The 27882-nt window shown below is 43.9% G+C and overlaps 1 protein-coding gene across 1 annotated transcript in view; it reads left to right on the top strand.

Annotated features, from left to right (window-relative positions):
• Positions 1 to 27882, top strand: part of PIP4P1 (phosphatidylinositol-4,5-bisphosphate 4-phosphatase 1) — a 193176-nt gene that overhangs the window by 144280 nt on the left and 21014 nt on the right. Inside the window, exons 5-6 of the mRNA XM_069239066.1 lie at positions 5003 to 5055; positions 5211 to 5301. Coding sequence (XP_069095167.1) covers positions 5003 to 5055; positions 5211 to 5301 — 144 coding nt within the window. The remainder of the gene's footprint in view (positions 1 to 5002; positions 5056 to 5210; positions 5302 to 27882) is intronic.

Genomic DNA, 27882 nt, shown 5'->3' with positions numbered 1-27882 from the left:
TATTTGCTCACCAGCTGTGATCTCCACTTTTGATTATCTTTATTTGCAGCAGCGCGCAGTGAAAGAGGATAGCGTTATAATATGAGGATGTCGCAAGCAGACTGATAAAAACTAAAACAGAGTAATTACTTCTAGCCTTTCAAATTTCAGATTTGTCCTAGAAAGGAACTAGTTCTTATTGAAATGTCTTATTTCTAAGACCTGTTCTACTGGGTGCGTGTAATTGTTAAAGAGGCATGAAATGCCATTTTGCATGAGTATATAGATGCCTCGCTCTGCAAGCTCCTCCACACTCTCTCCTTTGGAATATCCCCGCCTATCTTAGTTTCTTTGACTCATTTTCTCCTTGTTCTGTTTATTTAATAGCTCCAAGTATCCCCTTCTGCCCAATATGTACACCATATTTTTTACTGTTGGACCCTGTGTTTTTTTATTTTTTTATTTATTTATAATACCTATTACCAATTGGCACCTGCTGAACAGGCCTTAGCCCCTGTATGCTCCTTTTAAATTAGCATTAACTTCTCATACAATGCAACACTGGTTAGCGCTGGCCTGCCCAAATTAATAAACAGGATACTATAAAGTGGCTGCATATGGCCATTACTATTGGCTGTTTTGGAGGGGGAGTATGTATTTTCTTTCTTGCATTGCATAACGTTGTTTCAAACCTTTTTTGTTAATCATGACTTATTAGCATGTGGCTTTGTGCTAACCAAGCAGTATGCATGCAGCGTCCCAAATATGCTATTTATTACCTATAAATTATATTTTGATTAGCAGCCGTGCACGCACACACATTCAATCCTTGTCGAAATTCCACAGGTAAGTGTAGGATCTTCAGATTTGTCCTCTTGTGTGTTATGGAGTGGTGTTCCTCTACTAGTGCCATCGAGTGACTACAAATATTAGGTGTGTGTACAAGTTAGGTCCCAGTGATTCTTTTGGGCAATTTCTTGCAGTAGATAAGGCTGGCGGTACCACTCTTATGATAACTGCTGCTATCTGCCATACACAAATTGGAACAGCGCTAGGTAGTATGCCCATCTTCTGTATCTATATGATGCTACAGCTGATTATGCAGCTGTGTGTTTGGACTTTGGGTGTCTGGACTATACAGATTCACCATGTTTACACAGAAGTGAGATCGCAGCTGCTCAGACATGGCCAGTGCTTGTGGGCTCAGAGGCTCAGGATGGAGTTAGCCGAGTTGATCAAGACCCCGATGGTGGACAATGTGCAGCTGCACTGGCCCTTTCAACCCGTCCGTAGAGGGAACACTTTGCATTACAGGTCACCACCTCATTCTATTCTCTCAGCAGGACAAGACCGAGGAGCTGTGGCTACTACATGCCAAAACATTGACTTAATAGAGAAGAAGTGAGGGGTTGCTGTACCTCATAAAAAAATTATCTGTCACTGGCCTGCATTTTAGAAGTATGGTAATGCTAACCACTGTAACCCACAAATTACAAAAAGTTAATATATTTTATATGATGTCTCCTGTCCTACTGACTTGGAGAAAAGAGCACCATCTTAGTGCTAGCTACCAAGGATTCAAGCACTATGTTCACATTCAAAAGAAAGCTTCATTACTATCTTATCTACTAGCGTACCTTTTACAGGATCTGGTTTACCAAACTAATTTTTTGACTCATGCTGGATAGCTTGAATGTTACAGTGCCTGCTGCAGAGTTGTACCCTGCTAGTAACATATTCTCAGGAAAGTATAACATTGGGGTAGCTCAGACGTTTAGATTGGTGTAGGGATCTTGGAATAATTTACAGATTATGCATTTGAATCCTCAGAAAGTCACAATTTTTACATTCTAAGACTGGAAAAATGAATACATGTACACATGGTAATGCTAGTAGGACTGGACATCTTTGGCAAATGTATCATGCCTTATCCCTCTCTCTACAACAGAAAAAAAGTGTCTTCTCCAACATGTTAGAGGCAACTTTACAACACAAAAAAGAATTAAAATAAAATCCATATGCATACCCCAGTACTGAAGAATATTGTTTCTGACTCAGTTAACATTTTTTATTGAACAACTGCTATTATTTTATTTTGTTAAATCTATTATAATAATACCTTAGTTGGCTTAATTTCAGGGAGAAAAATGGAAGTACACCCAAGGCTGGGCTTATATTCCCCCCCCCCCCGCCAACCACCAATAAAAGTAACATCATTGGGAGATGTGGCCAATATGTCAAGGGAGCAGCAGGTTGAAAATGTTTGGGAACCACTGCCCTAGAAGTTTGCCATATTTCAAGCGATGAGATTAGCAAATTTATAGATTGGATTATCCCTAACAAAGCCCCTGGGTTAGATAAGATCTCTCGAGATCATTTTAAGGCCAAATAGGATGTCTGGTGCCCCTACTTCTTTGCTTTCTAATGTATAATGAAAGGCCCCAGTGCCCCCACCATGGACAAGGGCAGAGATTATCCTCATTTAAAAAAATAGTTCTAGGTCCCTACCTTCTAGCTATAGGCCTATCGGCCTCATTGATGGCTCCCAAAAATTGTTTAGCCAGATCATTTTATATAGGTTTTGTGACTGGATAACCAATGCTGTGTGCTGTCTCCAATTCAAGCCCGCTTTAAGGATGGCATAGGTATCATCAACCAGGTGTTCCACTTCCAGCTGCTTTGGAAGCAAATTACCCTTGGGGGCAGTCAACTATATGTGATCTTTGTGGACCTTCGATCCACTTTTGACCTTGTTCCCAGGGAGTCTTTGTGGCAGATGCTGGTGGAAATGGGGGTTCCATCATACCTTTTGAATGTCATCATTAGGCTATATATGAATAATTTTGCCCAGGTCAGATCTGGGGCACAGGGTGAGTTGACAGCCCTGTCCTGGTCAAACGGTGCATGAGGCAAGGGTGTGATGACCTAGTACTTCAGTGTGGTATCATTGCCCCAAGCCTAGCCGGGGTGAAGGTTCCAGCTCTTCTGTGTGCAGACGATACACTTCTGATATAAAAACAATGGTTATTCAGAAGCTCCTGGATAGATTTTTCTTCAGCAAGCACATGGTCCTGTAGGTCAACATCGACAAGTTCATGGTCTTTAATCAGTGTCCAGCGACTCAATCCAGTCCGATTCTCAATCACATACTGCTGGGGAGAGTTCATGTATTTGACTCTATAGGGGTTACCCTGACAGAGCAATTTGATTGGTTACTCCACATCTAGAAGTGTAGGCTTAACCTAGAACAATACTCTGGGAATATTGTGAAGTCTAAATGAGGATCTTTCTTTCATCCTATACCACCAGCCCTTGAAATCTACAATCTCTAAGCTCTTGGGACGACATTTTATGGTGGTGAACTCTGGGGCCACGATGTCAGATCTCTGGAGATGGTAGAAAAATCTTTTTATGCAATACCTTATTAATTGTCCCGGCTAGTACCCTGCTTATCCCTTTACGGATTGACTTCGGCCGTAGATTTGTTGTTGATAAAGTGGTTCTCAAACCTTTATTGGCGGGATGTTGGGTGTCTCCTGAGCTTTTGAAATACCAGCAGAGCTTGGAGGATATTTTGGGGCTGTCCAGGGAATTGAAGATTCCCTGTCTTGGATTTGTCAAGTTACGACTGCCTTAGATTGGGTACAAGAACGTATCGTCCACTCCCAAGGAAATCATTGGGGTTCCAAAAGCAACACTAAATGGTGCTTATTGGTGCTATACAGATGGTTTGACTCTGAGCCCCGTTAGCTGGTACCCTCACCGCTTCCTTTCTGAAGTATAAAGATGATTATAGTTCAAAAGGTTGTTTTTTTTGTGGGGGGGGGGGGGATAAGATTGAGCCCCCCATAGACAAGTTACTTTACATAAAATTTTGTATGGGGACTTTGCCACTCCACTGTGTTACAGCAAACTGGAAGCATGCACTTGAGGAGTCAGATTGATTCTGTTCTTTTTGTCACCAAATAGTTGAAACCATTGAACATGTTGTTCTCTTCAGTCTGACTTATCATGTGTACAGAAGGAAGTGGATCCTACCAGTATGTTGAAACCAGAGATTTAGGGATCACAGAACAGCAGTCAGAATCTTAAGAAGTGATCCAAGACAATAAATTGTATTTGCTGTCTCCTGGTTTATGATGTTTATGTGGGGGTTCAGGCAGAAAAGGTTGGCTCGCTGATGGACTAGCATTGGAATTTGTTTAATGTACCGTAACTCAAAGGGTTTTATTCTTTGAACTTGTTGTTTATTATCCTAAAATTGAATTAATTTTATCTCCTGAATTATTTTTATTCCAAAGCATTTTATGGTTCTTATGTATTTTGTATATCGTGATATTTTATGTGCTTTTAAGGCTGTATAGCGGAATAAAGATTTATGATGATGATGGTTAAGGTTTCTAATTGTTAAAGTCCAGAGTATAGCAGCCTGTCTGGCTCAGGTGGAGATGTAAGATCCTCTATTACTGTGTACCAAAAGCCACATGGTTTTAAAAAACAAAGCCATGGATGTCATTAGCAGAAGTGTCCATAACTGGACTCTGATATTGTCCAAATGAACCCTATGATCCTCTTGGCTTAATGCTGTCATTTGACTGCTGTAACTGCAAAGGTCTTATTGCAGTCCATTGTTGGTGTCCAAGAGGTTATTTTGCTTTACAGCAATATGTAATACACTGTTGTCAATCGTGTTGTTGTATGAGACCATCTTTAAGGTTGCCAGCTAACCTGCATATAATTGTTACACTGGAAATTTATATTTTGAAACTGTAACATACTATGGCACCTGCTCAGGCAGGCGAGGTGTCCTATTAAACCCAGTGATGCAATTGCACAAATGTATAAAGCATTGAATGTTGTTCTTTCTTCTTCTTTCTCACTCTTAATTCTCTTCTGTCTTCTGTTCTCTCTTAGTCCTTTCCATTCCTCTAATACTTCCAACCATCCCTTTTCTTGATTCTATGTTCCATTGTCCCCTTTTGCATAGCTCTTCTCTCATGTTTTTTCTTCTTCCTTTTCTCAGTGGACAGAGTTTACCGACCGGACCCTGGCCCGATGTCCGCACTGCAGAAAAGTGTAAGTTATTCCTCATAGCACTGTTCTCTGGAGTGGTAGAACAGGTAGAGAAATACTAGGTAATACCTGGTCAAAGGAGGGGGCAGTGCAGGGATAGGAAATGGAAGGACGCCTTATGTTCTTTCCCTCTTCCTCATGCCTCTCGTTGGTTTCAGGTCCTCAATTGGACGGCGCTATCCTCGAAAGAGGTGCCTCTGCTGCTTCCTTATCGGCCTTGTCATCGCGTTCACTACAGCTGGCCTTGTGGTGAGTACTGAATGTAATCTCATTTTCCTTAAGGACCCTGTCCTTGCCATCATCTGGTGTTTCACTGCATCTCCCATATTATTGTAATTTGTATTCTAACCTTCTCTCCTTAATGCCCTCGTAGTAAATTACAGTTTACTCTCTTTGAGTCTTCCTTTCACTGGAGGTGGCCTTGGGTTTGTTTTCTGTGATCTGTTGCTTTCCTTGTTAACATCATTCACTCCTGCTCCCATACCAGTTCAATGTGAGCACTGTAGGTTCTATTTTTCCTCCTCTCAGTCATTGCGGTAAGTGTCATGATCTCTTTCACCTTATTACTCTTGCTACAGTCATCATTGAAGGTGTGATGTAATTGCTATCCTTTCTGCCTCGACAATCATATTTTTCCATTTGTTGCGAGTGAATTACTGGTATGTTTGGGCCTCAGATTCTTCTGCCCTGCCCAAGCAGAATGGGGCCCTGAACCGGTTACCCTTCAGTAAACACAAATTTTTGGTCAAGAAAGGTGGGGGGGGGGGGGGGGGGGGAGGGAGTAGTATGTACCTAGACTTCCACGGTAAAAGTTAAGTGATTCTATTCACTATCATATTCTTAGGTTGCTACATATTTTATTTCTTTTCAACAACATTCATTATAACCTTTTTGTTCAATAACATATTATGGATAGAAACTTTTTTAAGCTAACTCTTAATGACTAATTTCTAGGTTCTCTTCGAATAAAAACACAAGTGAAAGTAAATATTGTGATGCATGAAGTGCCAGTGTTATGTACAATATATACAAAAATGTGGTTAAACCAGTGAACTTCCATAAGATTCCTTCAATCCAGGAGTCTTGAAGTCACTATATTATTTCTACAACAATCCACATCAGTAATTTTTATGTCGACTGTTCGACCCTTGTAAAGACATAAATCAGAAACGGGTCATCATCAGGACTGGAAATTTCTCTGAATTGGTAGCACCTATTTGTTCCAAGGTCATCTAATGCAATGCTCCCAATTTATTTCTTAATGTAAGTTGTCAACAGTATTACTCCTTTTCATAGATCCGAGGTTCAGAAATTAACCTTCTTAACGGTGTGGGGCACAATGACCACAATGTCTCCACCCTAAAACACCAGGGGACGTCAAATAGTGCCTCTTATGACAGATCTGTTTGAAGAACACGAGTCGGTGTCCTGCAGCGTGTCCTACCTATCTTCAAAGAAGGAATAGAAGCTGAAAGCCTTGGAGTTTCATTTCACTACGACAGCCAATCCAAAGATAAATAGATCGCTGTCATACGAGGTACTATTTGACGTCCCCTGCTGTTTCAGGGTGGAGACATTGTTTTTAACCACATTTTTGTATATATTGTACATAACACTGACACTTTATGCATCACAATATTCACTTTCACTGTGTTTTTATTTTAAGAGCACCTAGAAATTAGTCATTAAGAGTTAACTTAAAAAGTTTCTATCTATAATATGTTACTGAATAAAAAGGTTATACTGAATGTTGTTGAAAATAAATAAAATATGTTGCACCTTAAGAATATGATAGTGAATAGAATCACTTAACTTGTACTGTGGAAGTATAGGTATATACTTCTCCCTTCTTGACCAAAAATTTGTGTTTACTAATATTTACCTACCCAGATCCAAGGATTATTCGGTAGTGCCTCATTTTTATAAACACCTGTTACCCTTCAGGCAGATGTAAGTATTCCATTCTTTTCAGAGTTATGTCATCAAGATATCTTTAGACTGTCAAGATAAGGAAAATACAATATCCTCTTAACAAGAAAGAACTTGCCTATCACTCGCCTGCTCAGTCTTGCATCACGCATACCACTTTCATCAGTACATGTCTCTCTTTTCCATTTCTTACTGCTCTTCTGAGCAAAGATGACAGGCTTGTATCTTAGGGCAGCTTTTGGCTATGGGTCCATATCCTTTGTTAGTGAAGTTGCAGGTTGGTAGAATTGCTATTTATTATTAGTCCACCAGAGCCACAGGTACTGTTGCTCTGCAGATGTTTAGTTAAGAATCCCTTTGTTTATTTGCATGTTCATTGTCGAGGCTTACTGAAATACCTGGTATGAATCTGAGACCCAGATATTGGAATATTTTGATCAGCTGGAACTCCTAATGTCCATAAGTGGACAGCAGCTTAGAGTAGATTGCCTGGCCTTGAGCAGTGATTAAAGCTTGGCTTGTGGATTAATAAAGCTCACTGCTCGCAGGCATGTAATGACTCTGATTACGTTTGATCACATCCTTAATTACAATTCGTACTTAATGATCAGCACAGATTTATTTTAACACACTTCAGTTTAGATACGTTTCATCGGTTAATTTTTTTTTTCTGTTAACCAATGACTGGTCTAGGAATTTAAGAAAGTGTCCTTGCGATCATATCTCAGAGCAGAGTACCATCCATTGTGTTTTATTTTGTACTTATTATGAGTATTTAAGGAAGCTTTGGATTTTACCAATTTTGAAGTACTTTGGTTTTAAACAGTGTTGCCCTGCCTATTTATTCTTAGTTTTTATTGGATAAATATATAAATATATATATATATGTTCGATGGCCATGTGTAGCTGCAGATACACATGCTGTGCATATCCCGCCATCTAGTGTTGGTCTCGGAGTGTTACAAGTTGTTTTTCTTCGAAGAAGTCTTTTCGAGTCACAAGATCGAGGGACTCCTCCCATTTCGGCTCCATTGCGCATGGGCGTCGACTCCATCTTAGATTGTTTTCTTTCCGCCATCGGGTTCGGACGTGTTCCTCTACGCTCCGTGTTTCGGTTCGAAAAATTTGTTAGATATCGGAAAAATTTGACGGTATTGTTTGCGTTCGGTATCGGGTTAGTTAACACAGATCAACACTGAATTTTGAAGAGCTCCGGTGGCCCTTCGGGGTTTCGGTTCCCCTGCGGGGCCTGGTTGGCCCGACCACGTGCGTCGACAAGACTAATGGAACGGACCCCATTCCGCTTCTGCCCTGAATGCCACAACAAGTATCCTTACACAGATAAACATTTGGTCTGTAATTTGTGTTTGTCTCCCGAACACAAGAAGGATACCTGTGAGGCCTGTCGAGCATTTCGATCGAGGAAAACGCTGAGGTACCGGAGAGCGAGAAGACTTCAAATGGCGTCGGCGCCGTCAGGACACCAAGGCTTGGAGGAAGAAGAAACCTTCTCCATTGCTGACTCGGACGAGGCCGAAACAGAACAGATGCCGAAAACCGTGAGTAAAACCGACCCAGCCAAAACTCACGGTAAATTCATCAGAGCCCAGGGGATGCCACCGCCGGCAGGCCAAGGCTTAACCCAAAAAATCGGTGACCGTCCATCGGTACCGAAAAAGGGCACGCATGTGTCGAAGTCATCCGACTCCGGTCGAGATACCGGCACAGAAAAGACTCGACCCCGAGACACCGGGTCTGAACAATCTCGACATTGAGATACCGGCACCGAGACGACTCAGCACCAAGAGATCGGAACACTGAAACACAAAAAAGTGGCTTCGGAGCCGAAAAAGATGGTGGAAATGGTTTCGATCCCGAAACATCCGGCTTCGGAGCCGAAAACAAGTTCCTACACCGAAGAGCAAGGGCTTTCCACACAAATGCAAAGCCATATATTCGGACAGAAACTAGAGGCAGGGGAGCCAGATTATACACAGAGAAGGCTCCATATCCAAAAGGAGAGAGGGAAGATAGGAACTCTCCCTCCTATAAGGATGAAAAGGAAACTGGCTTTCCAAGAGAAGGATAAACCACCACAAGCAAAGGTGGCAAAACAAGTAACTCCGCCACCATCACCTCAACGCTCACCGCAATCATCACCAATCGCTAGCCCACCGATGGTGCAGTCTCCAACACGCATGAGCCAAGATGACCCAGATGCATGGGATCTTTATGATGCGCCTGTGTCAGATAACAGTCCTGACTGTTACCCAGCAAGACCATCACCACCTGAAGACAGTACTGCTTACACGCAGGTGGTGTCCAGAACAGCTGCTTTTCACAACGTGACACTGCACGCTGAACCTATCGAAGATTACTTTTTATTTAATACTCCGTCATCCACACATAGTCAGTACCAGAGTCTTCCAATGGTACCGGGAATGTTGAAACACGCAAAGGAAATATTTCAAGAACCCATGAAAGGCAGGGCTATTACTCCTAGGTATTACGCAGCAACTGACACCGGACTCAGTAGTAGTTGGCGCAGCACGTAAAAGGATAAATTCACACACCTCTGGAGATGCCCCACCACCCGACAAAGAAAGTCGCAAGTTCGACGCAGCGGGAAAAAGAGTGGCAGCACAAGCAGCCAATCAATGGCGCATTGCGAATTCACAGGCTTTGCTATCAAGATATGACAGAGCCCACTGGATGAAATGCAACACTTTATTGAACATCTGCCCAAAGAATTCCAAAAACGTGCACAACAGGTGGTAGAAGAAGGCCAAAGTATCTCAAATAACCAGATACGTTCAGCAGTGGACGCAGCAGACACAGCTGCAAGAACTGTAAATACAGCGGTGACAATTCTGAGACATGCATGGCTGCGCACCTCAGGATTCAAGCCCGAAATCCAACAGGCTGTGCTTAATATGCCTTTTAATTAACAGCAGTTGTTTGGGCCGGAAGTGGACACTGCTATCAAGAAGTTGAAAAAAGATACAGATACGGCCAAGGCCATGGGCGCGCTCTACTCCCCACAGAGCAGAGGCACTTTAAGGAAGACACAATTTAGAGGGGGGTTTCGGGCTCAAACAACAGAACCCTCAACTTCACAAACCAGGCCCACATACCAGAGCCAGTATCAGAGAGGAGGCTTTCGGGGACAATACAGAGGAGGACAGTTCCCCAAGACTAGAGGGAAGTTCCAAAGTCCCAAGACCCCTCAAAACAAACAGTGACTTCAGTGTCACAAATCCCCAACACATAACACCAGTGGGGGGGAGACTAACAGATTTTGACCAAAATTGGGAGGAAATAACAACGGACTCGTGGGTCCTAGCCATCATACAACATGGCTATTGCATAGAATTCCTACAATTACCACCAAATGTGCCGCCAAAAACACACAACATGTCCAAACAACACACAGATCTATTACAGATAGAAGTCCAAGCGTTGTTACAAAAAGAGGCAATAGAACTAGTACCCAGTCATCAAAAAGGGACAGGGGTTTACTCCCTGTACTTTCTCATACCCAAAAAGGACAAAACTCTAAGACCTATATTAGATCTCAGAACACTAAACCTTTACATCAAATCAGATCACTTTCACATGGTAACACTTCAAGACGTAATCCCCTTGCTCAAACAATAAGACTACATGACGACATTAGATCTCAAAGATGCGTACTTCCATATACCCATACATCCTTCACACAGGAAATACTTAAGGTTCGTATTCCAAGGAGTACATTACCAGTTCAAAGTGTTACCATTCGGAATAACAGCACCAAGGGTATTTACAAAAATGCCTTGCAGTAGTAGCGGCACATATCAGAAGACAGCACATACACGTATTCCCGTATCTAGACGATTGGTTAATCAAAACCAACACACAGAAACAGTGTCTTCAACACACAAAATACGTCATCGAAACCCTTCACAAACTAGGGTTCTCACTAAACTACCAAAAATCACACTTAGAGCCGTGTCAAATACAACAATACTTAGGAGCAACAATCAACACAAAAAAGGGATTGCCACTCCAAGTCCACAAAGGGTACAAGCATTCCAAAACGTAATACAAAGCATGCATCCAAACCAAAAGTATCAGGTAAAATTAGTGATGAAACTACTAGGCATGATGTCCTCATGCATAGCCATTGTCCCAAATGCAAGATTACACATGCAGCCCTTGCAACAGTGCCTAGCAACACAATGGACACAAGCACAGGGTCAACTACAAGATCTAGTGTTGATAGACCGCCAAACACACACCTCGCTTCAATGGTGGAATCCTGCAAATTTAAACCAAGGGCGGCCTTTCCAAGACCCAGTGCCTCAATACGTAATCACAACAGATGCTTCCATGGTAGGGTGGGGAGCACATCCCAACCAACACAACATCCAGGGACAATGGGACACTCCGCAGAAGCAACTTCACATAAATCAGCTAGAACTACTAGCAGTGTTTCTAGCGTTGAAAGCATTTCAACCGCTAATAACCTACAAACACATTCTTGTCAAAACAGACAACATGACAACAATGTATTACTTAAACAGGGAGGCACACACTCATCACAACTGTGTCTCTTAGCACAGAAGATTTGGCATTGGGCGATTCACAATCACATTCGGAATACATCCCAGGAATTCAAAACCAATTGGCAGACAATCTCAGTCGAGATCACCAACAGATCCACGAATGGGAGATTCATCCACAGATACTGCAAACCTTTTTCCAAAAGTGGGGAACACCGCAAATAGACCTATTCGCAACAAAAGAAAACGCAAAATGCCAAAACTTCGCATCCAGGTACCCACAGCCTCACTGCAAAGGCAATGCGTTATGGATGAGTTGGTCAGGGATATTTGCTTACGCTTTTCCCCCTCTCCCACTCCTTCCGTATCTTGTAAACAAATTGAGTCAAAACAAACTCAAACTAATACTAATAGCACCAACTTGGGCACGACAACCCTGGTACACAACATTACTAGACCTGTCAGTAGTGCCTCATATCAAACTACCAAACAGACCAGATCTGTTAACGCAACACAAACAGCAGATCAGACACCCGAGTCCAGCATCGCTCAATCTAGCGATCTGGCTCCTGAAGTCTTAGAATTCGGACACCTAGACCTTACACAAGAATGTATGGAGGTTATCAAACAGGCTAGAAAACCTACTACAAGACATTGCTACGCAAATAAATGGAAACAATTTGTTTATTACTGCCAAAATAATCAAATTCAACCATTACACCCGTCTGCAAGAGACATTGTAAGCTACTTACTACACTTACAAAAATCTAAAATACATCTCACAGCAATTTCAGCATATCTGCAAATTACACATTCAACTTCACTATTTAGAATCCCAGTCATAAAAGCATTTATGGAGGTTCTAAAAAGGATCATTCCACCAAGAACACCACCAGTTCCTTCGTGGAACCTCAATATTGTATTAACGCGACTCATGGGTCCACCATTCGAGCCCATGCACTCTTGTGAAATGCAATACTTAACCTGGAATGTAGCCTTTCTAATAGCTATCACATCCCTCAGAAGAGTGAGTGAAATACAAGCCTTTACCATACAAGAACCCTTTATACAAATACACAAGCATAAAGTGGTTCTACGCACAAATCCCAAATTTTTGCCAAAAGTTATATCACCGTTCCACTTAAACCAAACTGTGGAACTCCCAGTGTTTTTTCCACAACCAGACTCTGTAGCTGAAAGAGCATTACATACATTAGACATAAAAAGAGCTCTAATGTACTACATTGATAGAACTAAACAGTTTCGCAAAACAAAACAATTGTTTGTAGCTTACCAAAAACCTCATACAGGGAATCCAATATCCAAACAAGGCATTGCCAGATGGATAGTTAAATGTATTCAAACCTGTTATGTTAAAGCTAAAAGAGAACTGCCTATTACACCGAAGGCACACTCCACTAGAAAGAAAGGCGCCACAATGGCCTTTCTAGGAAATATACCAATGACAGAAATATGTAAGGCTGCCACATGGTCTACGCCTCATACATTTACTAAACATTACTGCGTGGATGTGTTAACAACACAACAAGCCACAGTAGGACAAGCAGTACTAAGAACATTATTTCAGACAACTTCAACTCCTACAGGCTAAACCACCGCTTTCGGGGAGATAACTGCTTACTAGTGTGTATCTGCAGCTACACATGCCATCAAACGGAAAATGTCACTTACCCAGTGTACATCTGTTCGTGGCATGAGACGCTGCAGATTCACATGTGCCCTTCCACCTCCCCGGGAGCCTGTAGCCGTTATAAGTTGACTAAAGTTAAACTTGTACATTTTGAAAATTTGTAAATATAACACTTTTAGTCACATTATGTACATACATACTTACTCCATTGCATGGGCATTATTACTATATACACAACTCCTACCTCACCCTCTGCGGGGAAAACAATCTAAGATGGAGTCGACGCCCATGCGCAATGGAGCCGAAATGGGAGGAGTCCCTCGATCTCGTGACTCGAAAAGACTTCTTAGAAGAAAAACAACTTGTAACGCTCCGAGCCCAACACTAGATGGCGGGATATGCACAGCATGTGAATCTGCAGCGTCTCGTGCCACGAACAGATGTACACTGGGTAAGTGACATTTTCCATATATATATATAAAGTGAGCTCCGGAGTCACAGCAGTAAACGTTCAGCAGTTGGCACTCATAGATGGTTCACACCTTACAGGGCCTCTATCTCTAAAGTGGTTATTTGCTGTAGTCAGGTTTTCGGGCTCCTATAGATGAAAGGGTACCCACCTGTCTAAGTGGAAACCACAGTGAACCAGGGCACCTGATTTTCGGGTTAGTGTGATGCCAGGCTCTGCTCCCACTAGTCCGCAGATCACAGGTTGCAGTTTTAGGTGTGCCTTAGGCATTGTCTTCCAGGCCTGCAGCAATTCTCTCCCTGCAGAGCAGTATAATCTAGCAGGATACGCATCAGCATTAGTGTTCCTCAGGTCTAGACTTGTCTTGGGAGGGCATGTTTAATAGACTAATAGAGATTCCGGATCCTAGCACAAAAATGTCACTCCTCATATGTTCTCCTGGAAGCCAAGATGAGTATGGAGTATTGGATCCCGCTAGTCAGTATTTGTCTTTACATGGGGGTGCTAAGATGGAGTGTTTTCATTCACTCTTCCTGGACTATCAATACTGGGGAGGGAGCTTATTAAGAGGAAGCAAGAAAGCTGTTGAGTATGATGTCCCAACCAATACATCCTTTTTTCAGAGAAAGGCACTTGACGCTTATTCCGATGTGGTCAAGCAGAAGTCTGGCAAGATGTGGTTTACATGTTCATCCCGAACAGGTTCAGTGTCCCAGAGGCACAGATCGTTTGCCTGAATAAAGGAAGAGGGAAGCTAGGCTGGCTTTTCTCCAATGTGTAGGGGACCTCTGTCTTGAATTACAGTGTCTCATGGATGGCCATGTAATTACTTTCACACATACAGCACATTAAATATTCAGATAGAACACAGTCAGAACTGTAGGGGCACAGCCAGAGGGAGACAGAATAAATGTTCAGACAGGCTCAGGCCACACTCCCAGAGATAGCAAGTGATTAGGCTTGAGTCTGAGATCAACCAAAGTGGCATTACCATTTGATCGCCTCCAGATCGGCTGTGGATGAGTCAGTAGCCCCACTCCATTATGGGTTAGTGGACATTTTTGGGTGCACACAATCATACATCATAAAATATATGTGAAGCTGTATGCACCAATGAGCTGAATAATCAAATGTATGTTAGGAGGAGGGGATTGGTGCAGAAATAAGGCAAAATATACAGCGTACAAATGGATAGGAAAGATCAGAGGGGCTTGCGTTGAAAGTTACAGCTGCTATTCCCATCATCTCCAAGGCATCTTTTGTTTTGACAATCCTGGTCAGACATAAAAGACAGATGTGGAATACACATTCTTGGACTTATTTTCTCCAGCCAAGAAGTAAAGAGTTCAAACATTGTAAAATGAGGGGACTGTGGTGGTCACTTATCAAATCATTAATATTTATAAAGCGCGCTACTCACCCGTGCGGGTCTCAAGGCGCTAGGGGAAAAAAAAGGGGGGGGGGTTACTGCTGCTCGAAAAGCCAGGTTTTTAGGAGTCTCCGGAATGCGGAGTGGTCCTGGGTGGTCCTGAGGCTGGTGGGGAGGGAGTTCCAGGTCTTGGCTGCCAGGAAGGAGAAGGACCTCCCACCCGCCGTGGAGCGGCGGATGCGAGGGACGGCAGCGAGCGCGAGGCCCAAGGAACGGAGGAGACGGGTGGGGGCGTAGAAGCTGAGGCGACGGTTGAGGTAATCCGGTCCCTTGTTGTGGAGGGCTTTGTGTGCGTGAGAAGTCGGAAGGTGATCCTTTTGCTGACAGGGAGCCAATGCAGGTGTCTCAGGTGTGCGGAGATGTGGCTGTTGCGGGGTACGTCGAGGATGAGGCGGGCCGAGGCGTTTTGAATACGTTGCAGGCTTTTTTGGAGCTTGGCGGTGGTCCCAGCATAGAGGGTGTTGCCGTAGTCCAGGCGGCACGAGGGCGTGGGTCACGGTTTTTCTAGTGTCGGCGGGGATCCAGCAGAAGATCTTGCGGAGGGTGAGGAAGCAGGCGGAGGACATGGCGTTGACTTGCTTGGTCATGGTGAGAAGAGGGTCCAAGATGAAGCCGAGGTTGTGGGCGTGGTTTGCGGGGGTCAGTGCGGTGCCGAGGGCCACCAGGAGTCGTCCCAAGCGGACGGGGTGTTGCCGAGGATGAGGACTTCCGTTTTGTCAGAGTTCAGCTTTAGGCGGCTGAGCCTCATCCAATCTGCGACGTCCTTCATGCCCTCTTGTAGGTTGGTCTTGGCGCTGGCGGGGTCCTTGGTGAGGGAGAGTATAAGTTGGGTGTCGTCGGCGTAGGAGGTGATGATGATGTCGTGCTTGCGTACGATGTCGGCGAGGGGGCTCATGTAGACATTGAAGAGTGTTGGGCTGAGTGATGAGCCTTGAGGTACGCCGCAGATGATCTCGGTGGGGTCTGAGCGAAACGGAGGGAGGTAGACTCTTTGGGATCGGTTTGAGAGGAAGGAGGCGATCCAGTCCAGGGCCTGGCCTTGGATCCCGGTGGAGCGGAGGCGGGTGATTAGGGTGCGGTGACAGACGGTGTCGAAGGTAGCCGAGAGGTCGAGGAGGATGAGGGCGACTGTTTCACCGTTGTCCATCAGGGTTCTGATGTCGTCTGTGACTTACTGAATCAAATTGGAAGGACAACCTGAACCATAATACATCTGCTAAAATCTGAGACATCAGTTTGTTGACATGAACATGTCTGTTACTTGCTGTATGTGTTATCATTTGAATATAAAATTTATTTAAAAAATTCAAAAAAATAAAGTGGCTGCAGTCCTGAAGCAAGACATTAATATAAATGTCTGCTGACCTACGTAAGTTAGGATACAGACACTTTGAACGGTGCTGTCTTTAGATGACCGACCAGCTTCATTGAGAACCACTAACTAGATTTATCCCAGAACTACAAACAAATGTTTTAGTTATGCTACACGAAGGCAAAGTGCTTTTGGACCAAAGATTAGCAAAGTCCTACAACCGACGCATAGGGAGACTGCAAAATTGATAGACATCTTGGGCAACAAGTGAATTGCTCCATTCAAGTAAAAGAGAAGCAGCCCAGACGTAGGGAGAACACTGTCATTTCATCATGTCCTGCCCCTCACCCCCACCCCCCCAAAAAAATGCAGGCAGTTTTTAACAACGAATGCAATGAGATTTGGTCTGATTAAAAAACGTACACTATTTTCCTCTCTGGTTTGGGAAGTAGGAGGAAATAAGATTCTCACATCTTGGCAAAGCTTGGAGAAAATCCACCTTAAATGATAGCGGTAAAAAACTATCAAGGGGGTGGGTAAATTTAGTGTAGTTAGCAAAAAAAGAAACCAGAAGTTTGAGAACAGTATTTTTTAAGTATATTTGTAATTTTAGATTCAAAGGTTCGAAGCAAGTATCTCAAAAAACAGCCTTTCTGTATTGGTATACTAAAATGGATAACGCTGTTCTTACAGAAGAGATTTTGTTGGCAGCCATAGACATACAGTTGTGTATTTTAATAATAAAATATACAGAAAGTGAATAGACCTAGCCATATACAGATCAGTCTTGAGCCTGCTCCAATGGGAACAGTCCAACCCGAACTGCCAGGCCAGGTCCCCCCAGAACCAGAATGCAAGTGACCCAAGACTGATTTCGCCCTTGTTAGGGCTCTCCAGCTAGATATAGCTTGGATCCAGTGACTGTGCATGAGACTCATTCACAAAAATGCAGAACATAGCTACAGAGAGCACCATTAGTTCAGGGTCCTGCAGTTCAAACTGAACTCAACCCTTGGAATCTTCAAAAAACGATTGGCCCATGTAGCAGCAAACGTCCTCGACAAAGCCATCCAACTCTGTATACCACTCCACTGCCTTTTGCTTTTGTCCACTTCATTTAAATACCACATACATACATGCATTCATCTGTCCCTACCTTGAGGACCTGCTCAGAAGGGTACAGTCAAGGGAGTGGCAATTAAATAAAGGCAGGTAATGATGGACATGTTGCAAATGTTATTCATAACTGTCAACGAGAAAACATCACGCCAAATTCTGTCACAACACATGGATTTTATAGTAGCTGAATTTGACGGGGTAGTGGTGGTTGGCCCATCTCAGCAGAGAATACAATCCACAATTCTGAGAAGTTCAGATACAACACTAAATTCACAGTCACAAAATAGGGCACACACTGTGGCACATAGTAATCATACATTACCCTCCAGGCAACAATAAAAGACTACAATAGGAGCGGTCCAAAGACGACTGAACTGCTAAAGGAAGCAGATGTCTGGATCCTAAAGAGATGGTGGCCTCTTGACTTCAGTAGGAAAGCAGGCCCTCCTGTGGTGGGCAGAGAGAAGACATCTTAATTTTAAGGGAATGAAGTCCTCAAGTAAAAACATTCATAAACGTATCTCTTTTAGTACCGACCGTATATTTTTCTGTGCAGATCTCTGTGAGTTAACCTTAGAAGGTCACTGGGTAGTGGTGCAGAGCAATCTGCATGTAAATGATGTGGAAACCATGACAAAATGCTAAAAAGAGATCCTTCATGCTGAGTAAAAAGGATCTGACTCTAAAAGTGGTGAGAGGCATGATGTCTAAGATGTCTTGCAATAGGAAATAAGGAGGGACAACATGTATCGGAATATTTAACAAAGCATAGAGAAACAGGAATTGGTTCATTCGGTATAACAAACACAATTCAAGTCACATTGCTTTTTATGAATGGCCTTGCCATGTCCCAAATCCTTTTTAGGTCTCACCTAGGCAGCCCATGCGCTGTCTCTTTGAGACCTGTAATCTACTCTGTGGAGTAAGTGCACTCCAATTGCTCCCCATTGCTTTTAATTGGTTCTTTGTAGTGCCTCTCATAAATGCATGTTTTTTACTGGTCACTTGCTTGTATTTATCCCTCCTTTCCTTGCTTTTAATTGGTTCTTTGTAGTGCCTCTCATAAATGCATGTTTTTTACTGGTCACTTGCTTGTATTTATCCCTCCTTTCGTTGCTTGTTTTCCTCCCATAGAGACTGCCTCTGTTACATGTAGGCTTATTCTGTTCTTTAGTGTATGTGTTTGTCGGCGCACTATTTTTTTTGTCTCAGGTTTGGCTCATTTTCGGGTTCAAAATGGAATGCAAGTTCCTCATCCAACCAGCCCTTCCCATTTAGCGCAGCACGGATTCACTGACGCATTTTTTATTTTTTATTTTATTTTTTATTTTTATTTATGCAAATATTTAGGATCAGGCGAGGGATGTGAAAACAAAGACAAAAATGCTTTCCAAGATTGGATAACCACTTGCAAACGCATTTTAAGCAACAAAGTATGGATAACTCGCCTTGTGCTGCTTTGAGAATCCAATACAGAAAGGCAAACATTTACTTTACTTTTATTATCGCCCATTGTCCACGTATGGGGTTGGGCTTGTTTAGGGTATTTCTTTTGGACAGAAAGCACCTCCTCTCGCCGGAACATGGAATCCGAAAAGATGGATGGGAATGAATGGAAGTACCACGGAGAGAGCAATAAGAGTCTGGTTGTGTCCCACGTTCAGGTGAGGCTCAGCCTCCTGTCCTTAAATTCACTCTGAGGTGGGTGAGCCTGGTGCAAAGAAGAGACATTCTACTGGCTGAGGCAGATGCTCTGCAGTGTAGTCCGCTACATCCTTCCTCAACTTCTCTGGCTAATGTCAAGCAAGAACACTGCACCTCACGCCCCCTGCAGTTTTTTCTTGCAGCCTCCTGGGCTTCTCCAAACTTAGTCGTTCATGTCAACGAAACCGACTTCGACCCTTTGATGGTTTTGCTTTCACTCCTCATTTGCCACAACAGTTGCCTCTAGATAGTCTAATTTGCTGTGGGGTTTGCAGGGTGTCCAGTTATCGCCGACTCCATTTGGTCCCAAACTTTATATTCTGATCCTCCACAACTGAAAGCATTCCACCCTTTCACATTAAGAGTCTCGCAATATTTAAAGTTGCTTCCTTTAAGTTTACACTTCCAAGCGAAAAAAGAAAAAAAATGTTGAAACTAGTGGAATCTTTGAGTGCATGTCAAAATACTGAAACTGTGGAATAGTTACACTATGCTGGCATATACCTCGCCACATGGTTTGATGATTTAAGCTTCTATATGTCACCGGGAAGCCTTACCTAAATTGCATCTCCATGCTATGTCTCATACATGTACTGTAGTATAACAGTGTACTGTTTGCTTTTGTTCTCTCTAACTCTAGTACTCCATGATCCACCAACGCACTTATTCCTAAACCACTTGTTGTTCTTTCATGGCTTCATCAGCTCTAAATGTTACTAAAATTAGTTAAGCATATTAAGCACTTTATTACACGCCTTATTTGTAAGTGTGTTTTTTTTTTTTTTACATCCAGACATAGAGGAAAAATACTCTTACGATGCTAAAAACCATTGTCAACGCTAATAGGTCCCAAACGCCGAAAACTATTTGCTTTGCCAATGGTTGTTCTAAAGGGAGACCTCCTACTATTACTATCGAGCAACCCAAAGACATAAAAAAGGTGCCAAAGGGTAAAAAAAAAAGAAGGGGGCTATTTCTACTTTCCTACCTTCCTGTCTCCCCTTCCCATCTTCCCTCTTTTAGTAATCTAATAAATGAAGATTGTCAGTCTTATTTCTTGATTGTTTCCCCAGCGACCTTCTCCTCATAAATGCATTACTAAATTTATGCAATGTATCAGATATTCTATATACTTTAAAGTACAGTGCCAGTTTCTCTTGATATGTTAGCGAGCACAGTTGGATACATTTTATGGTGCCATTTTTTATATTCACTAAAGTATACAAAAAAGTGATGGGTGGAATGCTTCAATTAATCCTTTCCATTAGTAATTACTTGGACCGCATCCCAAGTCATCCTTATTTTGTACACAATGCCACCTCCATTTCGATCCAGCCTTTAATTCAACCATTGTATTCATCACTTTTTTGTGTACTTCATTCTTTATATTCATGCACACTTTCCTACTTACCCTGCCTAGTAATCGAGGATATTGCTTTTAAGCTTCCAACAAAGTTGCCCTATTTTTTTAATCATTTGGAATCACGTTTACATTCTTGATGTGTAGAGTGTATTTTCTGATGTCCCCCTGGCCTGGTAAAGGTCCTGGAAAATGCTTGACCACTAGCTGTGAGGTTTAGTGCATACAAGAAAAAACATGACTAGGGCCTACTGACCTCATCTGGGTATGTTGAGGCATTTCAGCGTGTGAATGATATCCTCTTTCCTGTCCACTATGTCTCTATCCATTCCACCTCGTCTCTGTCAGGCAGCAATGTCACTAATTCAGCCCTCTTTATGATTTTCAGGGAAATGTGAAGCTCTCCCTATGTCTTGTGTCACTAACAAATACTAGCTTGTGAAGCTCTGCAATGCTCTGGGTCTATGGAGGTCTCCACTACCTGGACAGTTATATAAATAGGGGGCTGGCAAAAATGGCAGAAGACGGCAATTTCAAAGCTTTCAATATGATGGTTGCAGTGTATATGTATGTGTTTGTCATGCTCCCCCTTCTTTCCCTGATTGATGCAGACATTAATTCCAATATATAATTCGGGAAGCAACCCAAATTGTACTCGTCACATTTCTGGAAAGACTCATGTCATCAGCGAACTAAGGCTACCCCACATGCAGTCATGGCTACCACTTGTTCCTAATTGCAGATTTCTTCGACTAGCAGATTCACTGTCCTATTTGGGTAGCTACTTTTTTATATAATGTTTTTTTAATTAGCATTTTCCAGAGTACAACATAAAAAGCTGCAATCCGTAATACGGAACTTGGTAAAGGTTGAAGAAGAGATACTGTAGCAACATGCACATTGCAGTACAAAGATATATTTTTTAAAAATCCTCACATAGTTGGCAAAAAAAATCATGCGTCTAGTCCAGTAATAGCGGAGTCAGGGAGTTAATGATTCTGTCAATATGAGCGAAGAGGACTCGAAATGTCCTCGGGTCAGGACATAGGAGTGAGCAGAGTGGCATAGCGTTCACTCGTTGTGTCACAATAAATGAGATCACGTAGCCAATCAGCCGTGGTGGGTCTTCCACTGCTACCCCACAACATAGCAATCCGTGGCTTAGCCAGTAGAAACGCTTTTGCAGCAAATCTGTGCTTTGGTGCGAGAGGTTTGACATAACCTAGAAGAGCTTTTGAGAGGGTCAGTGTGTCTGAGAGAAGTGAAAAAATTGATAGCCAAAAGTGTTGTATAATGGGGCAGGTACAGGTGAAGTGAGCAAAATCGGCATTATCTGCAGAGCAAGGGTTTGTGGAGTGGTGTAAATTTGGTGGAGGAACTTATAAAGTAGAACTTTGTGTCGTCTGTTTATTTGGGTAGATTCTTTGCATGAGATACTTCAGTGCTGGCAAAAAATGTTTGCAAATGTATTTTTTTACACAAGACCATCCCCCATATTTCTGGAACAATAAAATAATAATTAGGTGCTCTGCTCACTAGAATCTGAAGGAACATCCACGTTTTCATGCTAATGTACCGTTTTAGCACAACACTGCACTCCAAATCTGCAAAGCCCTGGCTCGTTGGCGCACACGGTCTAATCAGAAAGAATATGCATAGACTTAGTTTTTCTGAGGGGGTATGCAAGTCCGTTTCACGCTAACGCTGGTTTGGATAATGGATGCTTTTGGGATTACGGACAACTAATATGCTGCTTACCATGATGCTTTGGGCCAGCTACTCAAGGATATTACTTGAGAAATTTAAGGAAGCCAAGCTTAAGCTCTTACACTTTAAGATTTGGGATTTTTGGTACTGGCCCCAACAGGATCTATACAGAATAGGCACCCTTGACAAATCTAAATCCATCAGGAGTGCGACTTGGTCCATATTGCTTGGGACTGCCCCTCTTTAAAGTCCTATTAGAGAGCAATTTAGACAAACCTGTCCTATGTCCGTGAACTTTACACACCCTCCACTAAAAATCTGCCCTTTGTATCAGCCATTGACACCTTGACTAATTACACCTATAGGAGGCTAGCTGCATCTGACTATAGCCAAGATTTGTATTCTGTGCCACTGGAAACAATACAGCGTGCCTACCTACTACAGACAAATATTTGACTGACTTCATGAGAGCTGCCCTCTGTTAGCACGTTATTTATAAAAAAAAAAAAAAAAACAGTGACCGGTTAGATGTTTTTATCAAATTTGTGTCTATTTATTAGTGTATCTGCCAATGTTTGAATCTAAACATACACGCTACCTTGCTAGCTGGTTGAGCCACTGTTGCTATTCTCACGAGAGCACCAAGACCTGTACTACCATTTATCATTTCGTAACACAGCTGTACTAGTCCATGTATGCTTTGGATATGGGTACAGGGAGGCCCTAAGTGAAGTGTACACCCTTATGACAACTGCTGTGACAGCTGTTCTGCACCTATTCTTCTGTGCCACCCAGAAATGCGCATTAGTGTCCAAAAGAGTTTCAGCAGTACACACTGTTGCATACACAACAACCACCATCATCATTTTAACTTTATTTCGGTAAGTAAAAAACAAACCATTAAAGTACAATACACAACAAAAAGAAAGAGGGCTTCTTAAAAGCAGGGGGGGTACTAAAAGAATAAGGTAAAAGCACAGTTTAAAAGGGACAAGACAAGTTGCATACAATATGACTGGGCTTCTTGGAGGTTGATAAAGTAATACTTGACATTAAAGGGTGATATTAGACCCTGCTACATTAACCAACCTACTTAACTCCTAGCCTTTCTCCAAGTTATTTTCAGGAATTTGTATTGAGTGGACCTGCTGAGGGATTTTCTTTTGGCATGAGGTGGCAGTCCTGCTGAAGATGATCTATTATCTCTTAGGAGAAGGCGTGTAGCCTATAGTCTGATGTAGCATGACAATGGCTGATAACTGGATGTAGTGTATGTTTGGTTGAGGTGCTTAGAAGTACAACTTTGTCAAGGCATTCCACAATACTGCATTCTTTTTAGATTTGAATGAATTACTTGCTTTGTATAGTAAGCAATATATTTTTTCCGCTCTCTTTACATTATTACAAACTGGTTCTTCTTGCTCTGTTTTTTTTTTCTTCTGAGTTTTGTAGTGAGCATTGTCTTTTTTCATTAAATATATTTGTGGATGTTGATTCAAGATTGTACTGGCACTACATCTGCTAAAGGCATTTCACATTATTAGATCGGTCTCAAGATTTGGTATGCTCTTAATGTACTGTTGTGATTAAACCAAGTAAATGTAAATTGTCTATACTTATCTCCCTCTTCCGATACCCATTATTCTATACCTAATAGCCAATTGGATTTTATACCATGAACTGATTATCACAATAGCTCTCATGTTTGCAGTGGCAGTAGTCTGGTTATCTCCAGGTTCCTCTGAAAAAAGGGACAATGGCTGAAATATCCACCATTTATCCCAGTTCTTTGCAGTGTTGCAGGATATTTTCAGAATTCTTTAAATTCAGCCACCTAAACTATTGTGAGCGACCAAGGCCAACATAAGGGCTTAGGGCAGGGGTTCCCAATCTGTGCGCAGTGGCACCTCTGTGCACCATCAAAACTAGCTTTCGGCACTGCGAACAGATGTGCACCAAGCACACTGTTTGGGAACTACTGGAAGGTGAACACTCTTCTGATGTCCGTTCTGTCTAGCAACAAGTTACGGCTGTCCCTGTCAGTGGGCACACACACAAACATCTGGGCAGCATCAAATCCTAGTTCTAGTCCCTGGAAAAGCTGTTATTTAGCGCTGCTACTTCAGGGTGTGTACAATTGGCGTTTATTACAATATCATGCATGCAACATAATAAATGCCAGGACAATATTTGTGGGTATAATATGTCGCAAGTTTATTGATTACACAGGTAGGGTTAGCTTACGGGCGATCCTGGTGTCAGAGATGAGTTTATTAAAATTGTCCGACACCCATCCTGAGAAAGCTAGAGCTGTTCCGTCTGGTGTTCTCTGCACCAACGTGCTTAGCATCTTACAGCTCGTTCCTTTATTGTGGTTTACCACTTTATTAGTTTTAGTCATGCTCCTGACAAGTCCGAGCGAGATCCCGGCCAATCTCCACAGCTGCTCAGGATTCCAACTGTCCCTTGCGGGATTAAGGAGCGCCGTCGCGTCATCCCGGGCCCCGCCGTAAAGGCTTCCAGTGGCCTGAGGAATAGCTTTGACTCCAGGAATCACCATCTGGAGGCCTTTTAATCAATATTAAAGCTTTAGGATCGCCCTGTAACTCCGCCAAGCCTCGGGGATGGCATCTCGTGATAACCGAGGCCCCCCCACCTGCCCTCCCCCTTTACTGCTAATTACAGCCTGCTATCTCAAGAGCGTCTCTTATATTTATTAGAAAAATATCTGTGCCCGCGTCAGACAGGTGTACCCCGTCTGCCACAAAGTTACCGCTCAGGCGTCTACTCAGCAGGGTATGTCTGATGAAACCAAATCCGTGTTGATTCGTAAACTTTTGTAGCGACCTGTTGATTCTCCGCCTGGACATTTCAGTTGCGGCAGGAGACCTGGCTCCCTGCCACACCTCCCTTGGGATAATCGGAGACCAAATTATTTCCCCGCCCTCCATCAGGGCGGCAATTCTGGCCAGGCCATGCGTCATGGCCTGCAACAGTGGGCCCCTCCCCCAAGTAGTTAGGTCATTCCCGCCCAGGTGGATTACAAGAATGTCCGGTTTAAGCCCTTTCTTCCACACCAGCTGGCGAACTCTAGGTTCCAGCATGGCCCATCTCATTCCCGGGGTTCCCATCCAGGCGAGTTTGGTGTTGCTGAAACTGTGCGTCCAGCCACTCTCTCTGGCCCGGCGTTCTGCTCTGTCCACCAGGGAGTGGCCCATAACCCATACTGTCCTAGCCCCTAGATGGACACGAAGGTAAGCATTACCACACAATTTATTGACATCAGTGATCGCATATGTTAGGCTCCACAACGTTTACAATATATTCAACGCGTTTGCACCCTAGCAACGCCCTTCTCTCCCACGACACCCCCCCTCACCCAAGCCCCCCCCCCGTTCCCCCTCAACCTCCTGGCCTGGTGCGCTACATGCACTGCCCCTCGGCGGGGGCTTTGTGTTAACAGCCCTTTATGTCTCCAGACCGGATGTACAGCTTGTATCTACCGGACTGCCACCTTCCGATCCGCTTAATAGCCTCCGCATGCAGGCCCTCCTCAAAGGCTGTGGTGGCAGCACCGATTCTGAAGGAATGCGTTGACTATTTACGCCCCCGGTACCCTGCCTTTGCGATTGCCCACCTCAAGACCCTTCTATATTGGAACTGCGTAAAAGGCTGGCCATCTTGGTGGAGCAATAGGTATTCTGGTAGTGAGGGGCGGCATGAAATGTACCTCCTGGGGAGTTCGATCGGGCAACATTTGGGGTCCCCTAGCAGTCTCAAGCGCACCACTACACCTAATCCTTTCTGGTCCGCTTTTGAGCGTCGAACCTTCAGTTCAGCCATGTCCTGACCCATCTTGAGATCACCCCATCTTAATGCCCTGTTGGACGTGTCGCTCCTCGACCTCGCTACTAACTCTGAGGTCCTGACCGCTCCGAAGAAGGCTAGGGAAAATGTGACCCCGAATAACAGCTCCTCATACTGCGTGTTACAAATGGCTGAGTGCCCCCACCAACGCCCTGAGCACGTCTAGATCGATGGGTGCCCTCTGGTCGGGTGTCTTTTCTTCCTGTCTAGCCCATCCCTTCAGTGCAGCCCTCAACGGGAAACCCGCCGTCAGGTCTCCTTCTCCCCTCAATTTTGAGAAATGGGCGATAGCCGGCAAGTGCCTAGAGACCCATGCATGCGCATAGTATGAAGCGATGCACCCCTGTTGCCAGTGGGTAGCAAGCTCCCCATGCCTGTGTTACTGCCGTGAACCTGTTGAAACACGGCTTGTACTTGGCTCGGGTCGCGGGTGCCAGTGATAGCTCTCCTAGCGCCCCTATCCTTTGCTCCACTGTACCAAGTGCCACCACTCCGCCTTGAACGGTGTCATCTCCGCCATCGCCTGAGGGCACGCCGCCCTGAATTTCGTCCACTGAAAACGAGAAAGAGCATCAGCGGCCACATTCTTCACCCCCTGCACATGCCGCACGTAAAATTCCACATTCCTTGACAGGCAACCTCTGACTAGCTCCCTCAACAGCCCTACCAATACTGGGCAGTTCCCGGACTGGCAATTGATGGCCTTCACTACTGCCATGTTGTCAGACCAGAATGTAATCCTCTTGTTGGCTAACACCTGTGGCCACAGGTAGAGAGAGAGGACAATTAGGAACATTTCCAGCACAGTAATGTTCTTTGTGAGTCCATGCCTCGCCCATGCATTGGGTCATTTAGCCACACACCACTGACGTTCTAGTATGACCCCAAATCCCTCTCTTCCTGACGCATCGGTGGCGAGCTGGAGCTTCTGACTGGTGCACCATGCGGTAAGGAACCATTGAATTCCTCCAAAAATGACAGCCACAGGCCTTCCTTCAGACCTGCACCGAGACGCACCATGTTTCGGGGTTTCCTCACCTTTGCTGTCACCCTTGCTAGCCGCCTGGCGAATATTCTGCCCGCTGGTATAATCCTCGCTGCAAAGTTGAGCCTGCCTAGAAGGCTCTGAATTGTGGCTAGCGTTGCCTTATCCCTGCTCAGGACCAGCCGGATGTCGGCCCGCAGAGCCGTGACCTTGTCCTCCGGCAATCGGCACAACCCTTCCGTTGAATCAATTTCGATGCCCAGGAAACTCAAGCACGCTGTAGGCCCCTGAGTCTTTCCCGGAGCGAATGGCCCCCCCAGCATCTGACTGAGGTGCTCAAACACACTGAGGGTTGTCTTACATTCGACGAAACCCGCCCTGCCGATAAAGAGGAAGTCATCAAGGTAGTGCAGCCGTTCACCCAAAGAGGCCCAGCCCTGTAAGGTCGCCCCTTAAGAGGCCTTCTGGCCTCACTCCTCCCTCCTCACACCTTGGTGGCCATAAGCGAGAGGTGGCCCACCCTCAGCAAGTACAGAGGAGCGACGCTAGGAAGCTGTCCACCCTATAGTCGGCGTACGTGCGCCGTGGCCAGCCACATTGCATCTATCAAACCTAGGGTTTTTTCTGCCTGGATCCGTAAAAATTAAGTCTGGGCAACCTATTCTGTTTCGAAGAAACCGTTCCAAGTGACACAAGGAATCCTAATGTTGCAAATGCCTTTAGCAACTATTTCCTCACAAAAGGCGATCTCCAC

Source organism: Pleurodeles waltl, chromosome 6 (assembly GCF_031143425.1).
Source record: "Pleurodeles waltl isolate 20211129_DDA chromosome 6, aPleWal1.hap1.20221129, whole genome shotgun sequence".
NCBI lineage: Eukaryota > Metazoa > Chordata > Amphibia > Caudata > Salamandridae > Pleurodeles > Pleurodeles waltl.
Note: the sequence above shows the minus strand (reverse complement) of the source record. Positions and strands in the feature narration are given on the sequence as shown.